Below are 26,986 nucleotides of genomic sequence, written 5' to 3'. Positions count from 1 at the left end.
CAAGATGAACCTGTAAGTAGAATAATATGAAAAAAAAAATCTTCTTTCCCTCTCTCTATTCTACTAAGATGCAGTGATTTATCTCTAACCACTCTAGGGAAAAAACACAAAAAGAAAAACAAAACCTCATGCCACTTGTGAGAAATAATTATTTAGGGAACAACTTTAGTTACATGGCTGATTTTAAAAAACCACAAAGGAACACTATTTTTTCTATTAAAATAAATAGGTATAAAGGACATACCTGAAAAAGAACATGTACATGGCAGCTGTGATGCAGAACAAAAGAACCTACAACAAGGAGAAAATATATTACTTGCAAAAGAACACTGACATCATTTGTGTCTTTCTTTTTAAATTTTAATCCCAGTATAGTTCCCATACAGTGTGATATTAGGTTCAGGTGTACAATACAGTAATTCAGCAATTCTATACAACACCCGGTGCTCATCACAGCAAATGCCCTCCTTAATCCCCTTCACCTATTTCACCCATCCCCCCACCCACCTCCCCTCTGGTAACCCTCAGCTTGTTCTCTATAGTTAAGAGTCTGTTTCTTGGTTTGTCTCTCCTCTCTCTTTTTTTTTCCTTTATTTGTTTTGTTTCTGAAATCCAACATGTGACTGAAATTATATGGTATTTGTCTTTCTCTGACTTATTTTGCTCAGCATTATACTCTCTAGCTCCATCCACGTCATTGCATCATTTGTGTCTTATAAAAGCAAAATACCCACTGTTAAATCTTGTGCCTGAAACAATTTAAAGACGTGCAAAACTAGTCACACATATGTCACATTCTCTACCTTTCAAATAAGCCATATTAAGGCAATGAGTGTGTATACACACATGTATAAATAAAATTACATACATTATACATTATATATATACAATATGTATATATATTACCATATGTATATATGTATATAGACTGGGTAGAAGGGTAACATGGTTCAAAAAGGAACAACCAATTTTTTAAACAATCTCTAAAAATGCCTAAAAAAACAAGTAACTTAAGAACAAAGAAAATGGCTTTTATATAATGAAGTCAGCAAATAAATCATAAGCATATTAACTGTTATACCAAGATGACCAGATTTTTTTAAAACATAAAATACAGTTCATTTATCAACCAATTCTAACCAATAAGAAAAACTCCTAAAAAATATAATCGCCTTTTGTGGGATATGGACTAACTATTTAAAAAATTCCTCTAAAAACAGGCATCTGAACACAGTCAACCTAACTTTAAAAGCTCCCCTCAAATATATCACACTAAACACAACAAAATAAGGTGTATGTGGAGGGGCACCTGAGTGGCTCAGTCAGTTAAGCATCTGACTTGATTTTGGCTCAGTCTTGATCTCAGGGTTGTAAGATCAAGCCCTGCATCCAGCTCCACACTGGGTATGGAGCCCACTTAAGATTCTCTCTCTTTTCCTCTCCCTCTGCCCTTTTCCCCCTACTCTCTCTCTCTCTTAAAGAAAAAAGAAAAAATAGAAAAAGAAAAAAAAAGTGTATATAGAAAGAATCCAGAATCCAAGTCCTGACCAAAAGCTTAGTTGTGCCAGCAAAGTGGATCTCCATAAGTAGTTCTAAACTGCTGAAAAACAAGTTGTAAAATGTGTTCCTATGTTAACAACAGTGTAAACTAAACATGACTGTCAATGGCTTCACATCATAGACAAACGACAAATGAACAATCTTTAACTGTAAAAGGCTGACCACAAAGTACACCAAAACGAATAGAGCGCAAAATAGTGTTTTGCTACTTCCAACACAAATAATTCTAGTCACCTTAAGGAAAGTCTAATAGTTTTGCTATTACAAATTAAGCTTGATGGGTTTGCCGCCTTGGCTTAAGATAAGCACTATAAACATGGCTTAGAAATCTATAAACCTACAAACCAAAAGAAAATAAGTATCAATTACTGCAAAACAAATATTTTTATTATTTATTATACAGAAAATATATAAAATCTTTTTCCATATGTAAAGTATATAAAATCTCTCTAATAAACACACACACATAATCAATCTTCTGTCCTCCTTGCTCCTTCCTTTCGTCTCTCCTTTCAATTACCTTTAAAAATACCCTATCAATGATGTGTAAGGTTCATATCACTGTTTTTGACAACATAACTTAAAACATATCGAATATATTTCAATTATTGATTAACCAATTAAAATTAAAGTTCAAGTGAGATTGTTCACTGGTTCTAATTTGCCAGCCAATGACCCAGATATGAACCTCAATTTGTATTTCCCTATTACTCTATATCCTTTGGGCAAAGCCATCCTTCCTAGATGTTCACTGTCTTATTCCTTCCCAGACTAGTCATTTTCCCCTTTGCAGACCTACTCACAAACCTCTCTAGAAGTGTCCCACAAATCTTTCCCACACCCTCTAACTTCTCTTGAGGAAAATTTCCTTAGTCTCTTTCCCTCGAAATGTTGCTATGCTCTATCCTAATATGCTAAACCTATAGGTACTCATGTAAAACTAACATTTATCTCTGCAAATAATACATCTGAAACTGGGAAGAAGTACAATGTTTAAGATCTCAATCTTTGGAGTATGGCAGATCTGGGTTTGAATCTAGTTGTATGTGACTTTCAAAGCTTTATTTAATTTCCCAAAGCCTTAGATCCCTCGTCTGTAATGTGAGAATTTCATCTCACTTGGAACTGCTGGGAAGATTCAATGAGATGATGATTGTTAGGCATTCAGCAAACTGTTTTAATTTTGCTTTGTTATTTATAGAAGTGATCTAGATACAAAAAACGTAACCTAGACAAGTCTGAAAGTATCTATTAAATAGGCAGACTTTTCAAAATCTCTCAAATCACCAATATTTGGAGTTCACTTTGTTTTATACAGTAGAGATTCAAGAGACAAAAATCTGTACAAGTGGGGAGGGGAGAGAATCCAAAGGATATTAATGTACCATTGATCAATGCATTTAACAGTTATTTACTGAACGCCTATTATGTGCCAGGCACTGTTCTACAACTTACAGCAGTACAGAAAACAGATAAAGTCCTTAACCTAATAAAAGTTACCTTTTAGTTAGGTAAAAGAAGATATGAAAGAAAAAGATAGTGATAGCAGTTTTGGAGAAAAACAAAGCAGGATAAGGAAATAAGTGCAGGAGAACAGGGGTTATTGTTTTATACAAAGTGGTCAAGGATGCAGAGACTTGGTACAGACACTGAGGAAATGAGAGATAAGTGAGGGGACTATATCAATAGAACCATTGGAAACGTTCTGATTTTTATTATGAAAGGCATTCAGTATTATGTTAATTAAAGATGCTAAAGAGGGGTGCCTGGGTGGCTCAGATGGTTGAGTGTCTGCCTTCGGCTCAGGTCATGATCTTCAGGATCCTGGGATCGAGCCCCACATCAGGTTCCCTGCTCAGCGGGAAGCCTGCTTCTCCCTCTCCCTCTACTGTTCCCCCTGTTCTCCCTGCTTGTGCTCTCTCGCTCGCTCTGTCAAATAAACAAATAAAATCTTTAAAAAAATAAAGATTCTAAAGAAAGGACTGAAATTTGAGTAACATAGTGTTTCAAATTTTTAAAATTAATTGTGCTAATTTATTAAACATCCTTTCAAAAAGAATGGTTTTTCAAATTAATGTAAATCTGTAGTTAAATAAAGAATATTTTCTCTATGTTTCAAATTACAGAATTTTAAAGCTAAAAAGAACTTAGATGGACCTCTATTTTTTCTTATCAGGAAACTAATCTGCTGAGAAGGTAGGTGATACATCCATGCTTACCCCACTAGTTGGATCTTGCATTTCCTTCACTAAACAAATATTGGTCAAATGAGCTCCTCTATAGTTGCTCTATACAGAGAATACTTAAATACGATTTTGATCCTCAAGGAGCTTACAGATACTGCTCCACAGCCCAGTTCTGTAGCTTCTACTCACATGTGGCTAAATTTTTAATAGGTTTATTGATGTAAAATTAACATATTTAAAATATATAATTTTGTAGGTCTTTACATAGGTATATACCTATAAAACCATCATCATCATCAAGATAACAAACACATCCATCACACCCAAAAAATTCTTAATAGCATTCCCTTATTTTCATCTTCATATCTGTAGAATCTGTAGTGATGTCACCTCTCTCATTCCCAAAATTAGTAGTTTGTATCTTATTTTCTAAATCAGTCTTAGTATAGATATATTAACTGAATTGATTTTAGCAAAGAACAAACTTCTGGTTTCATTAATTTTCTCTTATCATTTTTCTGTTTTCTATTTCATTGATTTCAATTTGCTCTTAATATTAGTTCCTTTTTCAGTTTGTTTTGCATTTCATTTGCTTTTGTTTTCCTATTTTCTTAAAGACAGAAATTTAGGCCATTGATCTATATTTTTTTCTTTTTTAATATAGGTATATAATGCTATTAATACCTTCCTAAGATCTGCTGTACCTATATCCTGATAATTTTGATAAGTTGGTTATTCATTTTTATTCATTCAAAATACTTTCTAGTTTTGTTTTGCTTATTCTGTGATCCATGACTTAGTTAGAAATATGTTACTTAGTTTCCAAATATTTGGGGATTTTAAGCAATCTTTCTGTTACTGACTTCTTATTTGATTCCACTATGGTCAAAAAATACTTTATATGACTTGATTATTTCTAAATTTATCAGGACTTATTTTATGTCCCAGAACATATCAGAATATGTTCCATACATTTGGTGAATACCCATATGTATTTTTTTTTAAGTAATCTGTACACTCAACATGGGGCTCAAACTCACAATGCTGAGATCAAGAGTTGCATGCTCCTCAGACTGAGCCAGCCAGGAACCCCCACCCCAATGTGCATTTTAAAAGAATGTGCATTCTACTGTTGCTGGGAGAGGTATCTATAAGTATCAATTAGGTCAAGTTGGTTGACAGGGTTGTTCAAATCTTCTGTATCCCTAATTATTTATCTACTTATTCAATCAATTATTGAGAGAAGTTATCAAAATATCCTGCTATAATTGTGGAATTGTCTCCACAATCTCTCCTTGCAGTTCTATCAGTTTTTCCTTAGGTATTTTGAAGCTCCAATTTTAGGAACATAAACATTTCGAATTATGTCCACTTTATCATGATGAAATTACCTTCATTACCTCTGGTAATATCCTTTGCTCTGAAATCTATTTTGTCTCATAATAACTCCAGATCTCTTTTGATTCTATTAGTTACCCATTCTTTTACTTTTAACTGATTGGGTCTTTACATTAGAAGTTCATTGTGTATACGTATCTGTTGTTTCTTGTTTTTTATTCTATCTGAAAATCTCCATCTCTTCATTGGCATTGAGTGCTCATATTTAGCATGACTACTGGTAAGTTCAAAATTAAATCTATCATCTTGGTACTTATTTTTCTATTGTTTCTCATTTGTGTCCTTTTTCTGCCTTTTCTAGGTTAACTGTTTTTTATGATTTCATTTTCTCTCTTTTGTTGGTTTATTTTAGTGTTTGTTTTAGGGTTTATAGTACAGATCTTTAAATTGATGCAGTCTCCATTCAAGGGATTTTATACCACTTTATATACATTATACTTACAATAGGATACTTCCATTCCTCCTCTTCTGCCCTTTGTGCTACCGTTGTCAGCTATCGCACTATAACCTATATTATAAAATGACTACATTTTAACATTTTTTCTTTAAAAAGGTAGATCTAAAATAATTTCCTTTGTTTTGAAAGATTTTTGCAGGGTGTACATTTCTAGGTTGGTGGATCATTTTATTTCAGTAGTTAACATCAACAAATGTCACTCCAATATCTTCTTACAATTTGATTATGATGTGCCTTGGAGTAGTCTTCTTCACGTTTCTTCTACTACAGCTTTATTAAATTTCTTGGAATTATGGGTCTACAATTTTCAACAAATCTGAAAATTTTTTCAGCCATAATGACATCATTTTTTTTCTTTCCCCCTTTTCTTTTTTAGGAACTCAAATTAATGTACAGTAGGTCACCTGAAGTTGTTCCACAACTAATGTTCTCTTTACTTTGTTTAAAAAAAAATTCTCTTTACTCTCTGTGTTTTATTTTCGGTTGTTTCTATTGCTGTATCTTCAAGTTCCTAATATTTTCTTCTGCAATGTGTGTTATTAATGCCATTCAGTAAATTTTCCATCTTACACATTGTAATTATCATCTCTCAAAGTTTGATTTAGATTTTCTCCCCTATTTTCCATGTCTCTAACTTTTTGAAACTATGGAATTCAGTTATAATAACTCTTTTTAATGTTCTTGCCTACTAAAACTCAAACAGCTTTGTCAGTTTGGGTTTGGTATTGACATATTTATTGTCTCATTACAGGTCAAATTTTCTTGTTTCTTATTGCATGCCTAGTAATTTTGATTGGATATCAGACATTCTGAATTTTACCTTGGTGAGTGACGGATATTTTTGTATTCTCATAAATCTTCTTCAGCTTTGTGCTGGGACACAGTTATCTGGAAACAGTTTGATCATTTAAGGACTTGCTTTTAAGACATTTTAGGAGGGAGTAGAGTAGTGCTCAATTTAATGCCAATTACTCCCCATTATTGAGATAGGACCCTTATGTGTACTTTACCCAATGCCACACGAACCTTAAGATTTTCCAGTCTGGCTAGTAGAAATAAGGCACTATTCTCGCCAAAAGCCAAGCACTCAAGTAAGGACCTCAAATCCTTTCAGGTTGAATTCTTTCCTCAGTCTGGGGCATTTCCCTCAGGTACACGCCCTAATTAGTAAGCAGCTAAGCACTTTACTCTCTAGTCTTCTGTTTATGAACTCGATCCAGCATTGTGTCCTCCATTCTGTTTCTTCAACGCAGAAAGTCCTTGACTGTACGAATGCCTCCTCTTTGATCCAAGACTGGAAACTCCCACAAGCAGTAAGCTAGCGTACTCCTATGGTTCATTTCATTTGTTTCCCCGCCCTCAGAGACCTCTCTGCCCTTCGGTGCCTAATGTCAGGACCCTGAAACCATTGTTCCGTGTGTTGCACAGGTTTTGGTTGTTACAGCTGTAGGAATATGGATTACCTGGATCAACCAGTAACTTACTATGTCAACGATAGAAGCAGAGTGTAAATTTAAATTATTTACAATTAAATAACATTAAAACTCAGTTCCTCACTCAAACGAGTCATATTTCACATAATCAGGAGCCACATGTAGTTGTGGATACTATGACAGAAGAGATACAGAATACCTCCATAATTGTAAAACATTCTATTAGAACTGTCTGGCTAGTGAATGGTATTTCCACTGTCCACTGTGGTAATGTTATATAGCACTTAAAATATTCTAACTTGCTGTAAAGGAGACATCTGCATACATCTGTTTTTATACTTCACACTTTAATGGGGAAATTGACAAAATTTATAATCATGCCACTTAATTTACTCATTTGTAGAAACAATACGATACCACCTATTACATATATTGTAAAGATTAAAAGAGATAACATAACATACATAAAGCCTAAAAGAGTTACTAGTACATCAAAGATGCTCAATAAATAGTAACTATTCACAAAAAGTAATTTCTTTGTAATTCTCTTCCATTTCACAACCACTGCACAACATACCTAAAAAAGGATAAGGAATTTTGCAATTGCTTTTTTTTACTTTAATTTTAACATTTTTTAACTCAAAAAGTAATGCAGGGCACACAACATGGATGAACCTCAAAAACATTATTTAACGGAAAGAAGCTAAGTATAAATGACCACATGTTGTATGATACCATTTATATGAATTCCAGAATAGACAAATCTATTTACAGAAAGTAGAGTAATGGATGTCTAGAGCTAGGGAAGTGGGGTGTGATAGCAACTGTTTGCTAATGGTACAAAGTTTCTTTTGGGGGTGATGAAAAGCTTCTAAAATTAGATTGCATGGATAGATGCAGAACTCTGGAAGTACATTAAAACTCACATAATTAACACTTTCAACTGGCAAATTTTACAGCATGTAAATTACATGTCAAAAATTATTCAAACATTTTTACAAAGTAATGCATATACACAATAAAAACAAAACTGCAAACTGAATAATAAAAATACAGTGAAAAGAAAGTTCCCTCCTATTCCAGATCTCTAGTATCCTGTCTGTCTATGGCCATACCACGCTGAATGGGCCCAATCTCATCTGGTATCCTGTCTGTGCATTCATTTGTATCTATATAGATACAATCTACAATATTGTATAGATACAATATACAAGAAAGGCATTGTTTTATACTTTCCTTTCTAATTTTACACACACACACACACACCCATATGGAAATGCTGACATTTTTTAAAACAGTCTATGAACAAATATTTAGAGTGGATGGAGCCAGAAAACACTGAATATCAAAGTATATTTTGCAAACATGTCCACTTATATCTCTTGAGGTAAATTCTTAGACCTGAATTCACTGTATTTAGGGCTAGGTGCATTTTTTATTTTGATTCATTTCCATCATCCATATATGAAAGCACTTATTTCCTTACGCTACCTATTTTCCCATACCCAGTTTGTGTTTTATCAAACTATTTATCCTTGCCAATCTGAATGAATGAAAGAAGCGATAGCTCATGTTATAGTTGCATTTTTCTTATAAGTGAAATTGTTTCACTTATAAATTTATAAACAGTTTTGTTTGGTTTTTGGTCAGTTGGTTTAACTCCTTTTCATATCCTTCACCTATTTTTAGATTGTTGATCTGTTAGAAACCATTTGTATTTTTTGAAACTGCATATACTTATATGAAAACATTGAACTGATTTCATCACTATTTCTATTTGCACCAAGAGTATGAATGGTTAAATAAAGGTAATCATGGAAAGGAAATCTCATAATGTCCAATGCCAAAAGAACATTTTAAGCCAAAAGTAGACACAAAGTATAACAAATAATGTGAAAGTAAAGTTCATTCAGCTGAAAAACAGTTTCTTCTGGAATGCCTTTTTAAGAAGTGATAGATTTACAATACACCGTTTCCTGCTATCGAGCTCTACAAAACTTTCAGAAAAAAAAAACTGTACTATTACTCTCTTCACTATGTCATGTGGAATTATATGAAAACTATCCTTCTCAAGGCTCTAACAAAGAAATAGTCTCACAATATATGAATACTTTAAAATCCTAAAAATAACCAGAAATATTAAAAATGTGAATATGACCCAACACAAACATGTCCTGGAAAAGAAAGCTGTTTTTACCATTTAAGCCTCAAAATGGTTAAAACACATATCCTGAAGTCATTTTAGAGCCTACTAGAGACCTAAACAGATGGTGCATTAACTACTTCCTACCACAGAGCTCTCCTGCTTTTCTTTAACATACTCGATTAAATGTTCTTTGTCCCTGATACTCCTTCTTGAGTGTGTCCAAAGACAATGATGCCCTTTGCTGTCTGGCCTTCATTACTCATCAAGCCCATTTCCCCCATATTCATCATGCCCTCTTCTTCCATGACACAAATAAATACTGAAATCTCATTTCTATTTCTGTAAAAGAAGCAACAAACTTCCTCTTGCCCATGTGTACTTTATTCGTACTTTAACCACGTATCCACCCACCCATTCACAAAAATTTATCTGGTGCCTATGTGTTTCTAACACTTTGTGACTTAGTAAGTCAAAAAGAGAGAGCTATGTAGAGGTAAGCTCTAGACAATCAGGAGCCTGCATTATCCTTGGGTGAAAAAGAACAGATAAAGAAGGACAAATTGTCGCCTTCATTTATATATTTATTCAGTACTTGCTATTTTGCCAGTATATTAGGGAAACAAAACTACATAATACTTGATACCTGTTGCCCTTATGAGGTCAGTCTAGTGGAAATGCAGGCACATTAACCAATCATTCCAATACAATATGCTAGGACAGAATATTTACACTTCACCCTTCAAGAGGTAATCACCAAAACATCTGATTATGCTATTATTGTAATTATTCAACATATTTAGGCAATGCTTTTTGGCCATCTATATACCTTTTTTTATGTCTCCACCAGAACTTACTTAGAACACAAAGTCCCAAAGGACAGTCTCTATTTCACCAAATTCCATACATGGATAGACTTTTGATATATAAGGTTTTTGATAATGATGTTAGTTTCTGTTTACACAATCCATCTTTCAAAAAACTAAATAGTACCCCATTCATACACTTTTTAAAAGGCTGAACTTTAGACTCTCAGCATTTTTTTTTTTCATTTTTCTGCAAACACAGATCATTACATGGCCTCTTGGGAGAAACCACTCTTATTGGATGAATGCTATCATAATTTGCAGTGTATATATTTTGACTCTGAACACACAACATATCATTATCATAATATCGATTGGCTTTAGACAATGCATAGTTTTAAACAGTGCTATTCTCAAGTTAAATAGCCATGTATTGCTTTATAATTTTAAAAAATCCTTATGTAATTAAAATCTCACTTAACATACAGTCCATCTTTGTAATCTGCCCCTTTGTTTCAGATTGGCAGTTTTACTTAGTGATTTTTTTAAAAATTTCCCTTCCTTGATAAAACAAATACAGGAACAGTACAAAACACCTTACAGAGAATTTTAGAGTCACAAATGCCAGGCTAGAGGTAAGAAAGAAGTCTTGGATATCCAGATTAAGACTATAAACTTGATCAAATCACTTCCATTTTTTAAACCTTAACTTTTCATCTTTAAAAGAAGTTAATCTCTACGATTCTTCAGAACTCCAAAATCCTGATTCCCTTCATCGATTTTTTCACCATACAAGAAAATTAGTTCAAAGCAAACACTCACTAATATACTAAGAGACAAATCTCAGAATATATGTATAAATTTAAAGTACTTGTACTGACTGAGCTGAGTGTAAGAAATTACACTAAATGGACCAAAATTTGGGCCTAGTCTCTTCCTTGCACTGCCGACTATTCTTGAATTATACCTTCAAGGTCAGCAATCAGTCTGGCATACATTAACCTTGAAATTTTTCAGTTGTGAATGAATTATGTTAGATAGTGGCTGGGAAGTATAGCTTATATGATATCCTGTCCTTTTATGGTTAAGTGAGTAAATTGTACTTTGTTTTCCATAAAAATGAAACAATGTAAAGCATAAAACTATGAAAAATTTCAGTACACAGTAACTAATACAACCTGCAAGTTAATTCCTTATAACAACAAAATGCTAATTCTGCTAGCAGATTTTTAAAAAATAAATTGCTTTAAACAACTCACTATTTAAAAGACTACAGATAAAGGTTTATACATAGAAACATTCAGTGCTTATTTAAAAATTTTAAAAAATGTAATGGTCAGGTAAAAGCCAAGATGTGAATTCAATCACTGAACAAAATAGTCGTTGAAAGCATACTCTTTAAACTGGGCTATAAACACCAATTAGACATTATCGACACCCACCCACAACACTTTATTCGCATCTCAATTATGATCAGGTAAAGGAAATGCAGTTTATTGGACATAGGTTTGGCCACTGACTTATAATTAAAAGTTATCAAAATATTCAGCTGCTTCTTTTTTTCCCCATTTCTCTATTGTATGGTCAATTCACTGGTCATTAAAAGTCATTAAAAATGCAATTCAAAACAAACAGGAAACAAGTGTGAAAAGGAAGCCAAAAGAAACCCTGGATGAGTTTAAAGATGCAAAGTTAGTACAGGTAACTCAAGACAAGGACCAGAGAACAAGGAGAAAGAGGAAAGGAGAGGAATAAAACAGATCATAAACTGCTATTGATTAACAGTGCCAGGTACTATAAAAGGTATCTTTAAAATATTATCTTTAATCCTAACAATAGCTCAAGGTAGGTTTTTATCACTCCCATTTTAAAGATGAGGCAAGTGGGCTCAGGATATAAATTACTCACCTAAAATCACAGAATATTTAGTGGCTGAACTAAGACTCAAAGCAAAGACTATTCTGATTTCAAATTCAAGACTGAATTATATTCCTCTGCCTCTAGAAAATATTTTATTCTTATTAATACTGATTGAGTAGTTACAGTGTTTCCACGGGAGGAATAATCCCCATAATGTTTCCAATGTATTATTATTTTAACTAGTGTCTGTCATTCTTTTAAAAAGAGAGAGGAAATTTTTCAGAGTTCAATATAATAGTAATTAAAATAAAAGTGCGACAACAACATCAGTTGTTGATGTTTACTGACCTTGCTACATGTCACATGCTGTATTAGGTGCCTGACATTTATCACCTTACATAATCCTCAAAATTGCCCTGCCAACGTAGGGATTATTATCTCTATGTCAGGGAAGATGTTTAGAGACATAGATAGTTATGGGATTGAGGCAGGTTTAGAAACCAGGTGTGATTCCAAAACCCGAGATATCACGGATTTCTCGCAAAGATTCCTTTAAAAAAAAAACCCATTCATTAAAGCCTTACAGTTTTTATAAATTTCGTTCGACTTAATTATAAAACATCTCTTATTTTCATGCACAACAAATAAAATAGTAAGTTAAGATATAGTCTCAGTGTGAAAGAACTCACTATTGACATAATGAAACAGATTTAAGAAAAGCAAAGATAGACAAGAAAATTCCATAAGCCTCAAAATCTGTATGAAATATTTATTCTAGTAAAGAAAAACATATCTAAAAAAATATTTTTTCAAATTCCAAAATAAGTAATTTAAATATTACAATTAAAAGAAAAGAACCTAGAAACCTTCCTTGTTTATATATTGAGTGAGATGAGAAAAAAGTGACATGAGCCAGTTTTCCACTATGTTTACATAACTATGTAAGGGACCATTCTTTATCCTAATGCTGCCAAACATGTTACTTTCTCAATTCAGAAAAAAACAAAACGACACAAAAAAGCTCACATGTCATTCAGCACATGGAGGAGAAAGGTTTTATATGGACTCAGAGCAAAGTTGAAGCTGAAAAAATATTGTGTTTTCAGCAGGGCAAAGTAGACAGGTCACCTAGGTGAAACCTCATTATTATAAGTAGACAATTTGTAGTAGGTTAGTTATTTTCATCCAAATGGTAATATTCCCATTAACCTCAAATAAGAAACAGGCTTAGGGTGATATTGTGTTTTTCCCTCAGAGACATTACAAAAATGAATAAATAAGAGCACCCAGATTACTTTAGAGAGGTCATAGCAAGGCCACATACAAATAGCACACAGCAATATGGCAATTCAGATTTTTATCATTTGATAAAGGTAAGAAAGACCATTAGAGTGAGGGTTATTATAATACTAACTAAGGTGGCCAGTAAGACAGCCCTCACTACCTCATCAAACAACACTGTGCTATGGACCAAAAGCCAACAGCTGCCCTCCAGCTGGGTTCCAAATATTTTAGGTGTCCACTGAGAACCAAATCAATCCCAATGCATAATCCCCCCCCCCAAAAAAAACAGCCTTCAACAATAAGTAAAAGGATATGTAATCTCTTTACTGTTGTTTTAAACACAGCATAAGGGTAATTTTACTCATGCATTGGTATGATAAAATGTCACTTAGTTCTCGCAAATAGTATACCCCGTGCCCATTCTTTGGGTATACGCTCATTCCAGAATTCATCTGAGAAAATCCTTCCTTGATTAGGCATGGCATTGCTCATATCTGTCCTGGTTCTCACTATTTCTATTCAGCTGCTGATTCTTCTCTGCATACTAGCATTTCTCCAGCAGGAAAGGTCCAGAACTAATTGGCTGTTTTCAGACACCTTCATTTTTCTGTGTTGTGTCAGCACGACAGATTCAGTACCCAGTTTATCACTAAGAGAAACAATAATATGGGAATGTATGCCTTTTTCAAAATATTTACAAAACCATCTTAACAGTTTTAACAGAAAAGAGAATAAAAGAATTTTTTTAAAAATCACTACCGATACCTTTTGAAATCCAAAGTCAACTTTGTTCAGTACTTACGGGCCTAGGGCAATGAGAAGAAACTTAAATGCTTATCTGGTCGTGTTCCAACAGTTAAAATGAATTAAGAATAAACACAGATAAAAATCTAGTACAAAATGAAGTTTACATCCAGTATTAGCTACTGGTTATGGATTGCAAAATGATAAAAGAGAGATTTATAGAGCGGGCCATCACGTCTATATAGCACGGAAATCTCTATTTTGCCTTGTATTCCAGTTGCATGTGGTCAAGGCCTTAAATGAAATTTGTGTATAGGCAGTTTCAAGGATGAATCAGGACCATATATCCTAAAATGCAGGCAGGAAGTGTATGTGTGTGTCTGTCTACCAGTCAAAACCACCATTTTAGGCACTAATATAGGGAATGTTTGTTCAGACTCTTCTCCCTTAAAAGTACATTATTCTTACAGTGCTGATGTCAGTATTGTGTATATCTGTAGACATGTATGTGTACGTGTGTGTGGAAAGACAGATAAAGGCAGATGGGTACATAGGTTGGTTTATACCTACAACTCCTCTTCAGAATCCTCTTACCAAAGGAGAGTATTCCCTAAACTTTCCAAATAAACTCAAAATAATATACCTGCAAATCTGAGTATAGTCTAAATTCAGAGAAACCTCCACCTTGTTTTTTTCTCTCCATCTTACTTGCTTTTCCATAACTCCTACAGCTGAGAGGACTAGGAGTCTTCAGGATGAAGACTGTGATCCTCACATAGTATTTAGTCCCTCAGTTATGTTCACAACCTGATAATCATCTACTCCTATGGAAACTGTCATGTAAGGAAAAATAAGTTTTGTTTTTTCTTCCCAATTTTTTTTCCCCAAAAGATGTCATTAACAGGCATTGGAAGAGTTGAACAAAGGTCTTTTTTAAGCCTTTTCACAACAGCATTCTTAATGTTCTCACAGTCTTCTTTAGCTAGCTGCAGTTTTAGTTTACTTTTCTCTAGCATATTACATTTAATAATCCCAAAAATGTGAATTTATACTTATTCTAGGTTATATTCCAAAGTAGTACCTTGAAAATGCAGATTAATGAACATATAGACATATGGGACATAGAATTCATGGTTAAGAACAACAACAAAAACATTCACTGAAATTATAGACTTAGTTATTTCTCGCATCCGACTCAGATTTTTTGAGATAGCTATTTTTAAAGGTATCTTACAGTTTACAAAGTTAGAGCCTTTTCAAAATAAAATTCTATAAATTATAGCACATAGAAAGACATCCTTGGGATATTTCTAAAACACCATGTCTAAATACCATTCTTGTCTCCACCCACAAAGTTAGAATGAGATAAATAAGCAGTTTAACAGCAGAGCAGAACCACCCAATACTGTCATGCTGGAAAGATGATTAGGAGTGAAACAGAGTAATACCCTAAAAAGTTAAGTCCTCACAACACCCAAAGCACTTTGAAACTGATATGACTTGGGCTTCTCGGTCTTCAAAATTTAATTAGTAACAATAAACCAAACTAATTGGGAGTAGAAACAGCAAAGTTCTGAAGAGCATTTCTAAATGTAATTTTCTTAGTATATTAAATATAGGGCAAAAATGAGGTATGCATGTATGTTAGCCAAAATTTTCAAATGGAAATTCTGTCATAACAACAAATAGTCTGATTAATATTTTAATAGAAAAGGCCCCTAAGGAAAGCAGGTGGTTCCTGGTACACACAGTCTCAGTGTCTGAGTTATCCTACGTGTACATTCCTTCATCTTAAACAAGCTAGGAGCCAAAGTATAAACTGGCATTTGTGGAAGCATGATTTCATTATTATGAGAGTGAAAAAGGGTACAATGACCAGTTTTTAAGTGAAAACTAAACATTAAAATATTGGTAATTATTCTGCTTCAAAACGTTCATTGGAAATAGACTTTTATATATATTGAGAACTAGCTGGGCAACAAATAAATTCTTCAACAAAATATACTCATTATTTAGGAGTGAGACTATGAAGGACTAGGAGAAAACTTTTTCCATTATCTATAATAATAAGGGGACATTTGAATTTCATTTTGGATTGTTAAGTCACCAAACTACAAATCAAAGAATTTAATTTATATCAACTAAATATCAACACAAAACTATTGCCTGATTATCCCATTTCTGCATACATATGTAAATAAAACTGATGGTCAGCTAACCTTCAAAAGTTAAGCAATCTGTACCCAAGTGATTGTAGATCATTCTTAGTATTAATAATTTCCAATACTCAAATTGCTTTCACTGATATTTTAATCTGAGTTGCTAGCTCTAATTAGTTTTATATATATGCATGTAAATATTTCTAATGTCTTGTTTGAATTTTTATTTAAATCATTTTGAACAGATATTAGACAAGAATCCCATTGTCTTGCTTTAATAAAGTATTCACATATAATCTGCATGAATGACAACCTGTAAATTTTACAGCCCTCTGAGTAGATAACTGTCCATCTTGGAAGGATCCAGCAGAATCACCATAACTCGAAAGGGGAGAAAAAGAGATTCAGGTATTATCACCAATTAAGAGAAGGGCACTAAATTAAAATGAGTAGGTATATACATTTTTCTATTACCTAGGTAATAAGAGAACAGATGTTGAAGGAATAGGACCCAAGGGAGCTAAGTTTGATGAGATCAAAAGTCATTAGAGAGGACAGGCCCCGAAGGATGGTAAGAGGTGGACCTTACAGAGCATGCGAGCAATGGAATTGACAATGTGAAGAGCAGGACAAGGAGCCGTTGAAAACAATTGTTTCCTACTCCCCACTTCTGCCTGAGGCCAGCACGAGCTGGACTAATCACTTCAGGCTCAGACCAGTCTCAGTGAGCAAATAGACAACAGTCTAAATCACTCACTCTGCCAGATCCCCAGAACCAAATCCCAGAGTTTCTCACCCTTGGCACTGGAGACAATTCTTTGTTGTTAGGGGCTGAGAAGTGGGAGGCTGTCCTGCGCACTGTGGATGTTCAGCAGCATCTCTGGCCTTTACCCACCAGATGACAATGGCACTCCCAACACCTGGGAGGACAACCAAAAATGTCTCCAAACATTACCAACTATCTCTGGGAGGGTGTTCAAAATTGCCCCCAGCTGAAACCACCGACCTAGAGGAACCCTTACAGATTTTTTAGGTGGACCTCTCATATAATCTTAAGCACTGATAAAACCCTGAGAACTATCTAATCTAACCAGTTCTCTGCTTCATGAGTCCCTTCTGTGATGACCATAAAAGACCATGATATAGCTTTTGCTTAAAATTTTCCTAGAATGAGAAAATTCTCAACTTTGCCAGGCAACCAGATCCATTTTTTGGACAGTTCTATTTGAAAATTCTTCCTCATCACTGCACTGAAATCTACCTTCTCTAAATTACACCTGTAATTTCTAGTTCATTAAAAAATAAAAAAAAAAAGGAACCTTCCACAAAACCTGTCCTTCAAAGATGATAACCTCATACCTTGGTCCCTCTGTAGGTCAGAACTACAAGGGACACTTAAACAATCTCAATCAATTTTTTAGGTACTCAATGGTAAAGGAGTCACCCAAGATATTCCATGGAGGAAGAGAGTAATTGGACTATCTTTCAGCTCCAGACAGGTCCAAACCTGGATCACATATGCATTTATAGCAACATTAATAAACCTTTTTTTTTCTTCTCATTTAAGCTTTCGTATCCTCAAAAATACACCTATAACTTATGGAATAACTTTTTTTTCTAATTATTTCCTTTTCATTTAAATAGCATTCAATTCTGATAAAGTTTCAAATTCTTTTAAAAAAAGATCTACTCCCTCATTGCTGGGCTAAATGATATATATTCCTTAAACATACTAAGACTCTTCATTTTGCTGTTTTACTGTATTCACTGCTTTCTTAGATGTAAGTTAGTCCTTAATTTTGTATAATTTCATTTTTTTCTATGTTATTTGGTGCTTTGAATTTGGGACTGCTAAACTTCTACAATACGTTTTTAAAGTGTCTGATAAAACTAAAGCATACAACTTTCCCATTGAGAAAATATATTTTAGAAATGGCTTAAGGCAAAAGTATTTTCGTAAGACTTTAAATCATTTGTGTTTTAACTGTATAATTAACCTCACCTATCCAAAACCCAGCCGGTCAATAAATCTAAATACCTAAAACGGCAGTTTTGTTTTTCAAACAAAGAAAATTTTTGTTCAAATGGAATCAAATCTGTAAAAACCTTCATAAATACAATAAATAAATGTAGAAATGCTGTGCTTGAGGTACTGTTTTGTCTCCCGTACCATGCCATACAGTAGTTCTGGAGAGGCTCTGCAAAACTCTACATGAGAATATCTTAGGAAACACTATCTTGGCACAAAGTTTGGGGGGGAAAAAAAGTTCAGAGCCCAAAAGAGATGCCACAACTAGCATGTACTTGATTTACAGTAAATTACCTCATGTCCTTTCTCACAGCAAGTCTGTTTCTTAATTCACATGTCATTCTAGAAATGTGGGTTAAGTGGTCTCAAAAACATAGTAGCAAATTCATAGAACAGAAAGGTAAGAGACTGGGATGTTAGAGAAAGGCATAAAGATAATAATGATGTAACAGCTGAAACCAAAAGCAAAATAGGAAATTGGTTAAGAATGTTATATTGTTTGTAAAGTCGGCTACAACAATTTCTCCCATCCCTATGTGTATGCCCCCTTGCAATTTGACTTTGCTGCTCTGTTCATCAGAGTTAAAGAAAGGGAGAGAGACTAGTTTCCCTCCCTTCCTGGGTTAGCCCTATGATTTGCTTTCAGCAACAGAATATGGCAAAAGTGACATTGTGTGACTCCCAAACCTAGGTTCCAGTATCACCTCTTGGGACCTTGAGGTCACTGTGTAAAGAAGCCAAAGCTAACCAACCGGAGGGGAAGAGACCAGGGAGACAGAGAAGCGAATGCCTAGCTTAACATCATCTAAGACCACAAAGCACCAGAAGATCAGAGTTGTGTGAGTGATCCCAACAGAGACCAGCAGAAGACCTGCCTGGCTAAGCCCAGATGAAATTGCTAATGCACAGAATTATAAGTAAATAAAACTGCTGCTGTTTTGAAGCCACTAAGTTTGGGGGTGGTTCACTATACAGCAATAGATAATAAGTAAGCTAAGCTCAAAATTAATAGTCATCTGGAGATCATTCAGTGTAAAGTAACAAACCCTACCCAATTTGATAGGTCCTAACTGTACAAATATTATGGGATTATAAAATATTTCATATTTATATTAATAATGAACAATTTAAGTTGTTTGTTATGTTCTAGTTAAGAAAGAAATATGTGACACCTTTTAGAAACAATTTAGGATGATTTGAAATATTTTAATGAATCCAAAAATGTATAGAAAACTTGGGATTTTGCATTACTAAATACCAATGAATTGTTGATTTTACATATATGATAGAAATTATAATAATAGAATAAAATTCTTTAGCACCTATATTTCCTTATATATTCCATCAGTGTTGAATAGGAAATCAATTATGGATATATAAAACTTAGAACATACTTTTTATGACCTAATAAAGATGCATATTTTGGCAGCTAACACATCTTTATCCAATTCTTTATTCAAAAGTTTGGCTGAAAAATATCTTAGAATCATTCAATTGTTGTAGCAGCAGAAACTGGGCATAAGTGACCCATAGCTTCAGTTTTTCCTTCCTATAACATTCCATAGTGATGTAATATAAGGGAAAATGTTTTAAATACTTAAAGTAAGACCATTTAATTAAGCAAACACTATAATTACTAGTGTGTGTATATATATATATATATATATATATATATATATATTTGCCTCATAACCTGGTGCTATAGCCAAAATAAAACACACACCAAAAAAAGTGTTATAGAGTCTGAACTACATAAGGTAGTGTGTTTTTCTTAAAGGAAACTCTACTTCACCTGATGACCTACAGCACAGCCTACCAAGAAGTAACTTTCCAATATAGGTATTCTGTAAATAAGACTTAAGCATACCTACCACCAATCCTACTAAGTCAAAGGAAGTTTGAAAACAGGACTGTTTTTCACGGGCAAGGCACCTGGAGAAATCACCCAGGGGCCCCACCGATCCCGAGCAGGACTGCATTACATCAAGAATTCACCACAGTCTAGAACTGAGGTTCTCGACCTATTTGTGTGCTCAGAGCACTTTGGAATTAAGAAATTTAAGACTCAGTGCTCGCTTCGGCAGCACATACACTAAAATTGGAACGATACAGAGAAGATTAGCATGGCCCCTGCGCAAGGATGACATGCAAATTTGTGAAGCGTTCCATATTTTTTATTAAGGAGGGCACGTATTGCATGGTGCACTGGGTGTTATACGCAAGTAAAAAATCATGGAACTTTAAAAAAAAATAAATTTTTTTTAAAAAGTTAAAAATTGAGCTACCCTATGATCCAGCAATTGCACTACTGGGTATTTACCCCAAAGATACAGACGTAGTGAAGAGAAGGGCCATTTGCCCCTCAATGTTCATAGCAGCATTGTCCACACACACACAAAAAAAGAAATTTAAGACTCAGAATAACACCAAAGTCAGCCATGGTTACAACAACTACTACAATAGAGCAATGGATCACAGTTTCTATAAAAGAATTCATTTTTTGTCTCATTTTAAGGATCTAAAGCTCTGTTTTCCAACATTACATCATTATGGAATGCTATGGGAAGGAAAGACGAAGTAATAGTTCAGATATAATAGTTCAAATATACAGACTTTCTGCTGCTGAACCGAACAGCTTAGAAGGTCTTTTTAAATCACCCTTTAGAAGAGGATAATAGATGTGTTATCGGCCTAAATATGTATCTTTATTAGGTTATTAAAGAGCACATTCCACAAAAACAAAACAGAACACACACACACAAAAGAAAGAACAAAGAGGTCTGTAGAAACTTTTGGATGTGACAGATAGGTTTATGGCATTGATTGTAGCAAGGAATTCACAGCTGTATACCTATCTCCAAACTCATCAAGTTGTATACATTAAATATGTACAGCTTTTGGTATGTCAATCATACCTCAAAAAAAGTAGTCTTTCTAAAAAGAATTGTATTCTATGCTTTATGTGTCCACAATTGACCTCCTATTCAACACCGACTGAATATTCAATCTACTCACCCATTCCACAAAAATTTCCTGAATACATGCTACCATGCTGGAGATCCAGTAGAGAACAACAGATATAGGACCTACTGGTTTGGAAGCTTGAAAGTTGCCCTTCAATAGAGTCTCTGAGTATAAGTGGATACTCATCTAACTGTAGAAGCCAAGTTCTCAAATGGCCAGACCATTCTTTGGTGCTGGCTTCTCATCACACTCTAGGTATCTCACACTTTTTCACTCTGCATGATTCATTAAGGTCAGTGTTCTGCTGTATGATGTCACAAGAGAACTGTATAGTTGCAACAATAAAAGTTTGGTATTTATTAAAATTTGGCAGCACACCTTCCATGGGACACTACTAGAGAGGCACCAGTCTGACTCTCAGCAGGCAGAGAAATCTGATATCTTAGTATCCAAAGAGACCATTTTACAAATGCTTACTGACATTCATCAAGCTATCAGTGACAGCTCTAGCGAAAATGTAGTTTATAAATTTACAATGTAAAACTTAACTGCCAAAGCAACAATACATTCTAAGGCTCTTATTAATGAATACTCTTCTTGTATTCTAAATGTAAGCTCCATAAGAAGCCGGATTATAACCAGAAGATTTACTGGTGAACAAAGCATCAGAGCAAGATGAATTCAATATACAGTGATGTCAAGCTAAAAACAAAAACAAAAACACAATTCTATTAAATCAGGAGAAATACACCAATCACACACAGGACATTTATACTCTCAGGCCATGGCATTCTCTCAACTATACTGGCACTGCTAACTTTCGATCTACAACTCCTAGTTCTCCCTTTTATGAATGACCAACACCCTCTGTAATTTACAAAGTCCTCCTTCAGAATTATTATTATATTCCATTACATTTCAGCCAAATTTTATTCTGACCTAGGAACCATTCTGATCCTTTAGAGTAATCACATATCTCTGCTTTAATCCACATTTTGTAACTCCCACATTGGGACAAGACATAGTCAAAGTTACTACCATTTACCACCAAGAAAAAAAAATGCAGAAGAGCTAAAGTGGGCAGTGTTAAAGTAATTAAACAAGAGAGTCTTTAGACTGAGGGCACTCTACGCTTTGGCAACCTTCATACACAAGCCAAAACCTAAGCTAGAATAAATTCTGTAAATGCCTCAAGGTTAAGAAATTGAAACCTAAGAACAACCAATCACAACAATCAACAAACTAGGTTTTCCCAAATAAGGCATCCAATTAAGCTATAGCCAATCAAATAATTTCCTTGCATTGCTTCCATTTCTGTTGTAGTAAAGCCCTTCCCCGAGCCTGTCCACAGAGCACTCCCAACCACTTTCAGTTTGGTGTTGCCCGATTAAATTTTTTATTTGCTCAAATACTCTTCTAAATTTTACTGTCTCCGTGTATCTTTAAACAGTTCAAAACTGAACGAAGTCTACACATTCTACTAAAAAAACAATGACTTTTATACAGATTAGTTGTATTACCTGTTAATATTCACTACCAGTTATTGGGTGTTTGCTATGTATCAAGCCTTATTCTTCACAGACAGATATGTAAGATATAGAGATACACAGATATATAGTATAGACAGATATATAATATCTGATTTTGTCCTCTTAATAAATCATATGTATCACTATACCCATTTTACATGAGAAGATAATACTAAAAAAGTTAATAAACATGCCCAAGCTCTCACAGCTCTGAAGTCAAAGAGCCCTCTTTTTTTTTTCTTTTTTAAAGATTTTATTTATTTATTTGACAGAGAGAGAGAGAGAGAGCCAGCGACAGAGGGAACATAAGCAGGGGGAGTGGGAGAGGAAGAAGCAGGCTCCCAGCAGAGGAGCCCGATGTGGGGCTCGATCCCAGGACCCCGGGATCACGCCCTGACCTGAAGGCAGACGCTTAACGACTGAGCCACCCAGGCGCCCCCAAAGAGCCCTTTCTTTACCTATTTACTATCTGCTATACTATCTCAAGAGAATTTCAATGCTTTATACTTGGCGATCTTCACAAAGAAGGGCTCAATAGGAAAGAGTGGTTTAAAAACAGATTTCTTTAGTTTTGTCTTCCCAAACTCCATCTCCCAATCAACTAAATGAGCTTTAAAAGGAATAAAGAGAAGAGAATGCATACCAACTCAAGGGAGTGAATGGTTGAGAGTACCATTTTGTAATGGTTCTTGCAGCCTCCCCAATTCTACAGGGTCTCCTTAGGTTTCTGTCTTTTCCTCCTAATTCTCTTCGATATATTTTTTACTCTGTGGACCTCACTAAGTCCGTGACAATAGGATGCCTAAGGATGGAAGACCAGGGATAGAGAACTTAGCAATAGCAATGACAGCTTTATTTTAAATAAATCTTTAACAAAATAGGCATATATGAAAAGTACAGTTATGTGATGGTAATAAAGTTATTATTTGTAGGAAATACCAAAATCCAACTTCATTGAAAACTTAAGACTCCAAAGTTTGTTGGAGTGTGTTATTCTGGAAAGTCCTGAGGTTCTAAACCCTTAGTGTGTGTGATCTTGGGCAACTGAGACAGCCTCTCTGAGCCTCAGTTTTCTATTTGGAAAAATGGGGCTAAGAATGCATACCTTTTGAGCTATTTGAGGACTTAATAAAGTAATAAATGCACGTAAGGCATTTAGCACATTACTTGGCACAGTGACGAGGGTCAATAAGTGGTGGTGATTACTGTTACTACAGCCTGGAAAATTTATGCTTTCAATTAAGTAAACAATGTTACCTAATGACAAATCATTAAACTAGAAACATGTGGTCTTTGAATCCCAGCAAGAGATCTAAGGAACACCTGGTAAGTCTCCTAAACTATTTCAGGTACAGCAAAGATCACAGGGAATCAGAGAACAAGAGCCATAAGGTAAGAGGATCACAGCAAAACTTCCAAGGGCAATACAAAAGCAGAATTATTAATTTCACCACCCCAGGTAAAACTTTAAAATATTTTAAAACATAAAACTTGGTGATGCAAGAACTTAATGTCCCAAAACAAATAGCCCAAGGCTTCAAACTAAAACACATCTGAGCTACAATTACTAAAAAGTTTCCTACCTCCCTTTCCTCATCCTTTACCCTAGGATCCTGTGCCATACGTATCATCAATAAATTTAATCAGAAAAATCCCTAAGAGTGATAGCTAGCTACTACTTTGGTAGGTATACTGTCTCCTCATGCCTTGCCTAGATCAAATGCATGTCTTCATAATTTTCAACATTACAGGGAGAAAGGAGAGAGGGAGAGAGAATTTTTATTAACCTTACCTTTAAGTGAACTATTCTGACCAACACAGGTTCTAACATACATACTAAAACCAAAAAATATATATATTAAAGAATCCAGGCACGGAGGTAATTTCAAGTTTACTCACCCATTGCAACAACATGTAAACAAGACTTTAATGAAAATGAAAATAAAATCCCCAAAATAATGGTTCCTGCTAGAATAGTTCTTAAATTATTAGTATCCTGCCAAAATACCTTTAAAGATTAAACTTGTATACACTAAACTTTTTATTCTGATTAACTACACTATATGTATGTAATAAATATTCTCAAACTAATATTAAATGTGAATACTCCTAACAGATGTTTCTGATTAGCCTCTTAGCAACACTACCACAGGTTACACTATGGATACTTTAGAAAAATTTGCCCTCACTGTGAGATTTGTTTTTATATTATTTTATTTAATAAATCTTCATCTCTGAACAATTATGAAAGTAATCTGTACCGTGAGATAGGAAGAAAAGAGCATAACATTTAAAAATCCCTGCATGAGTTAAATGTACCATCATTTGCCTTTCTGTAGTCCTGGAGTAATTTGAGATTAATTATGACAAATTTCCACAATTCTCAATTTTTATCCATTATATACAGACATGTATCACCAGCATTAGTGAATACTAAGTCACAACATTTCACACAAATGACTACATATCACTCTCAGACGCAGTTTCTGAAGTTTTGCCAACAATCTGGAACAGAGTATGGACTTTTCAAACCAGATGCATATCACTTCCTCACTTTATGAAATGTTACTACAAAGCTGTGTTTCAATGAAAGTATTACAAAGTGAATTACATTTTAAATGATTAGAACAGTAGTTCACAACCACCTGTGCAAACATAAGTGACCAGTTAGGTCTAGTGATAAAAAGGAAAATGAAGATTTATTATAATTAGTAAGAAAGTACATCCCCATGTTCATCCTATCAAGCCTTTCTGCCTTGGGGTGGCTGGATGGCTCAGTCAGTTAAGGGTCTGATTTTGGCTCAGGTCATGATCTCAGGATCCTGGGATCGAGCCTTGCATCAGGCTATGTGCTCAGTGGGCAGCCTCCTTCTCCTTCTCCTTCTGCCCCTCCCCTCCACTTCACGCTAACTCTCTCTTTCTCAAATAAATAAATAAAATCTTTAAAAAAAAAAAAAAAGTGTATCTGCCCAAGAGGTTTTATCTCTCTGAGGGGAGACAAAGACCCACCAAGGCACTCACTAGTTTTCCTAATTCTCCAATTCCCCACACTTTTGATCAGCAGCATGAGAAACAATGAGGGGCAGAGCATGGGATATGGACTCCGGACAAGGAAGGGACACAGAACATGAACAAAAATCTAACAAATTACCATGCTCAGCCAACTTTTAGGTCTGAAAAATAAGAGACTACCTCTTATTCATCTCCCCAAGACCTACATTAGCATCACAAATGTTAAGTAGTTAACTGATATTTTTTCAAAATCTGGCTGTAACATCACTTGCTATATCAAACTTTCAAAGAATATCAAGGTTTCACATAAACTGTGGTATTAAATTATGTCCCACTACAGAAATGGAAATGACTCTATCCTAGTCCAGCCTCTGGCCCCTCCCAAGTATTAGTTTTCACCTAAAATATCTATGCTATCCAACAACATCTAGATAACTACAAATACCTTCTAGCTGGCTTCTTAGTATTCACTTCTCCCAATCCATAGTAAATTGACAGACATGTCTTTCCTAATGCACCATCTTCAGCATACCATTCTTACTCAAATATCTACAGTAGGTCTTCATTGCTTATCGAAAATCCAAAGCCACCATTCCATCAAACAGTCTTGGAACTATCCCATCCCACTTCACACTACTCCTTAAAACCAACCTACGTTTCAACCATGTTCCCATACCTTCCTTATAACTTATCTCCACACCTATTTTTTTCCATCTATGTAACTTCTCATTTCCTCTGAGGCTCATAGCCCCATTTCTTTCAGTAGCATACAAAGAATGTAGATGACATAGTCCCTGACTTTTGCCATAGACAAAACTAGCAAAAATTATTTTAATTCAACAATTAGCATTAAATAATAAACACTGATTTAAACTAGAGTAAGTGCTCACAGAACGTACATTCCAAACTGTCTCAGAGAATTTCATGCAGAAGGTAGAGCAGAACAGGTAGAACTCAGAAAAGAACCACAAAGGGCATTTCAGATAGAAGAAACAATATGAATACAGAATAGTTATAGAAACAAGTATTATATTGTACTTTGTAGGGAAGCAGTAGGAAGAAAAGTTGAATACACAAGAAAGGAACAAATTATAGATGGTCTTAAATACTAGGCCAAAGGGCCTGGGTTTGATGGGTCATTTGTATGAATATTCAATCCACCCATTCATAGAACAAAGACTGGCCAAGTAAAGCTATTATAGATTCATAAGGGACTTTCAGAAAGAGGCCAAAAACAAAATGAACGAGAAAAACAAAAAGCAAGGGAAAAGACCTCCCAGATTATCTACAGTAATTGAGTCAAAAGAGGACAAGCATCCAGAAACAAGTAACGGCAGTGAAGCTAGAGAGAAAAGGGTAATTCTAAAAATTATTTGAATGAGAAGAATCTAGAAAAGACTATATAAAGGAGAAAAGGAAAAG

At 34.5% G+C, this 26,986-nt stretch overlaps 1 protein-coding gene and 1 non-coding gene across 3 annotated transcripts in view; one reads left to right on the top strand and one right to left on the bottom strand.

Annotated features, from left to right (window-relative positions):
- TMEM135 (transmembrane protein 135) overlaps positions 1-26,986 on the bottom strand; it is a 248,623-nt gene that overhangs the window by 85,768 nt on the left and 135,869 nt on the right. For both annotated transcript variants that reach the window (XM_045815551.2, XM_045815552.2), the window contains one exon: positions 245-291. In XM_045815551.2, coding sequence (XP_045671507.1) covers positions 245-291 — 47 coding nt within the window. The remainder of the gene's footprint in view (positions 1-244; positions 292-26,986) is intronic.
- Positions 20,128-20,234, top strand: LOC123803870 (U6 spliceosomal RNA). Its single transcript, XR_006782988.1, has one exon. It is a non-coding gene; the product is annotated as a U6 spliceosomal RNA (small nuclear RNA).

Source organism: Ursus americanus, chromosome 16 (genome assembly GCF_024610735.1).
Source record: "Ursus americanus isolate L20-20 chromosome 16, mUrsAme1.1.p, whole genome shotgun sequence".
NCBI classification, from domain to species: Eukaryota; Metazoa; Chordata; class Mammalia; order Carnivora; family Ursidae; genus Ursus; species Ursus americanus.
Note: the sequence above shows the minus strand (reverse complement) of the source record. Positions and strands in the feature narration are given on the sequence as shown.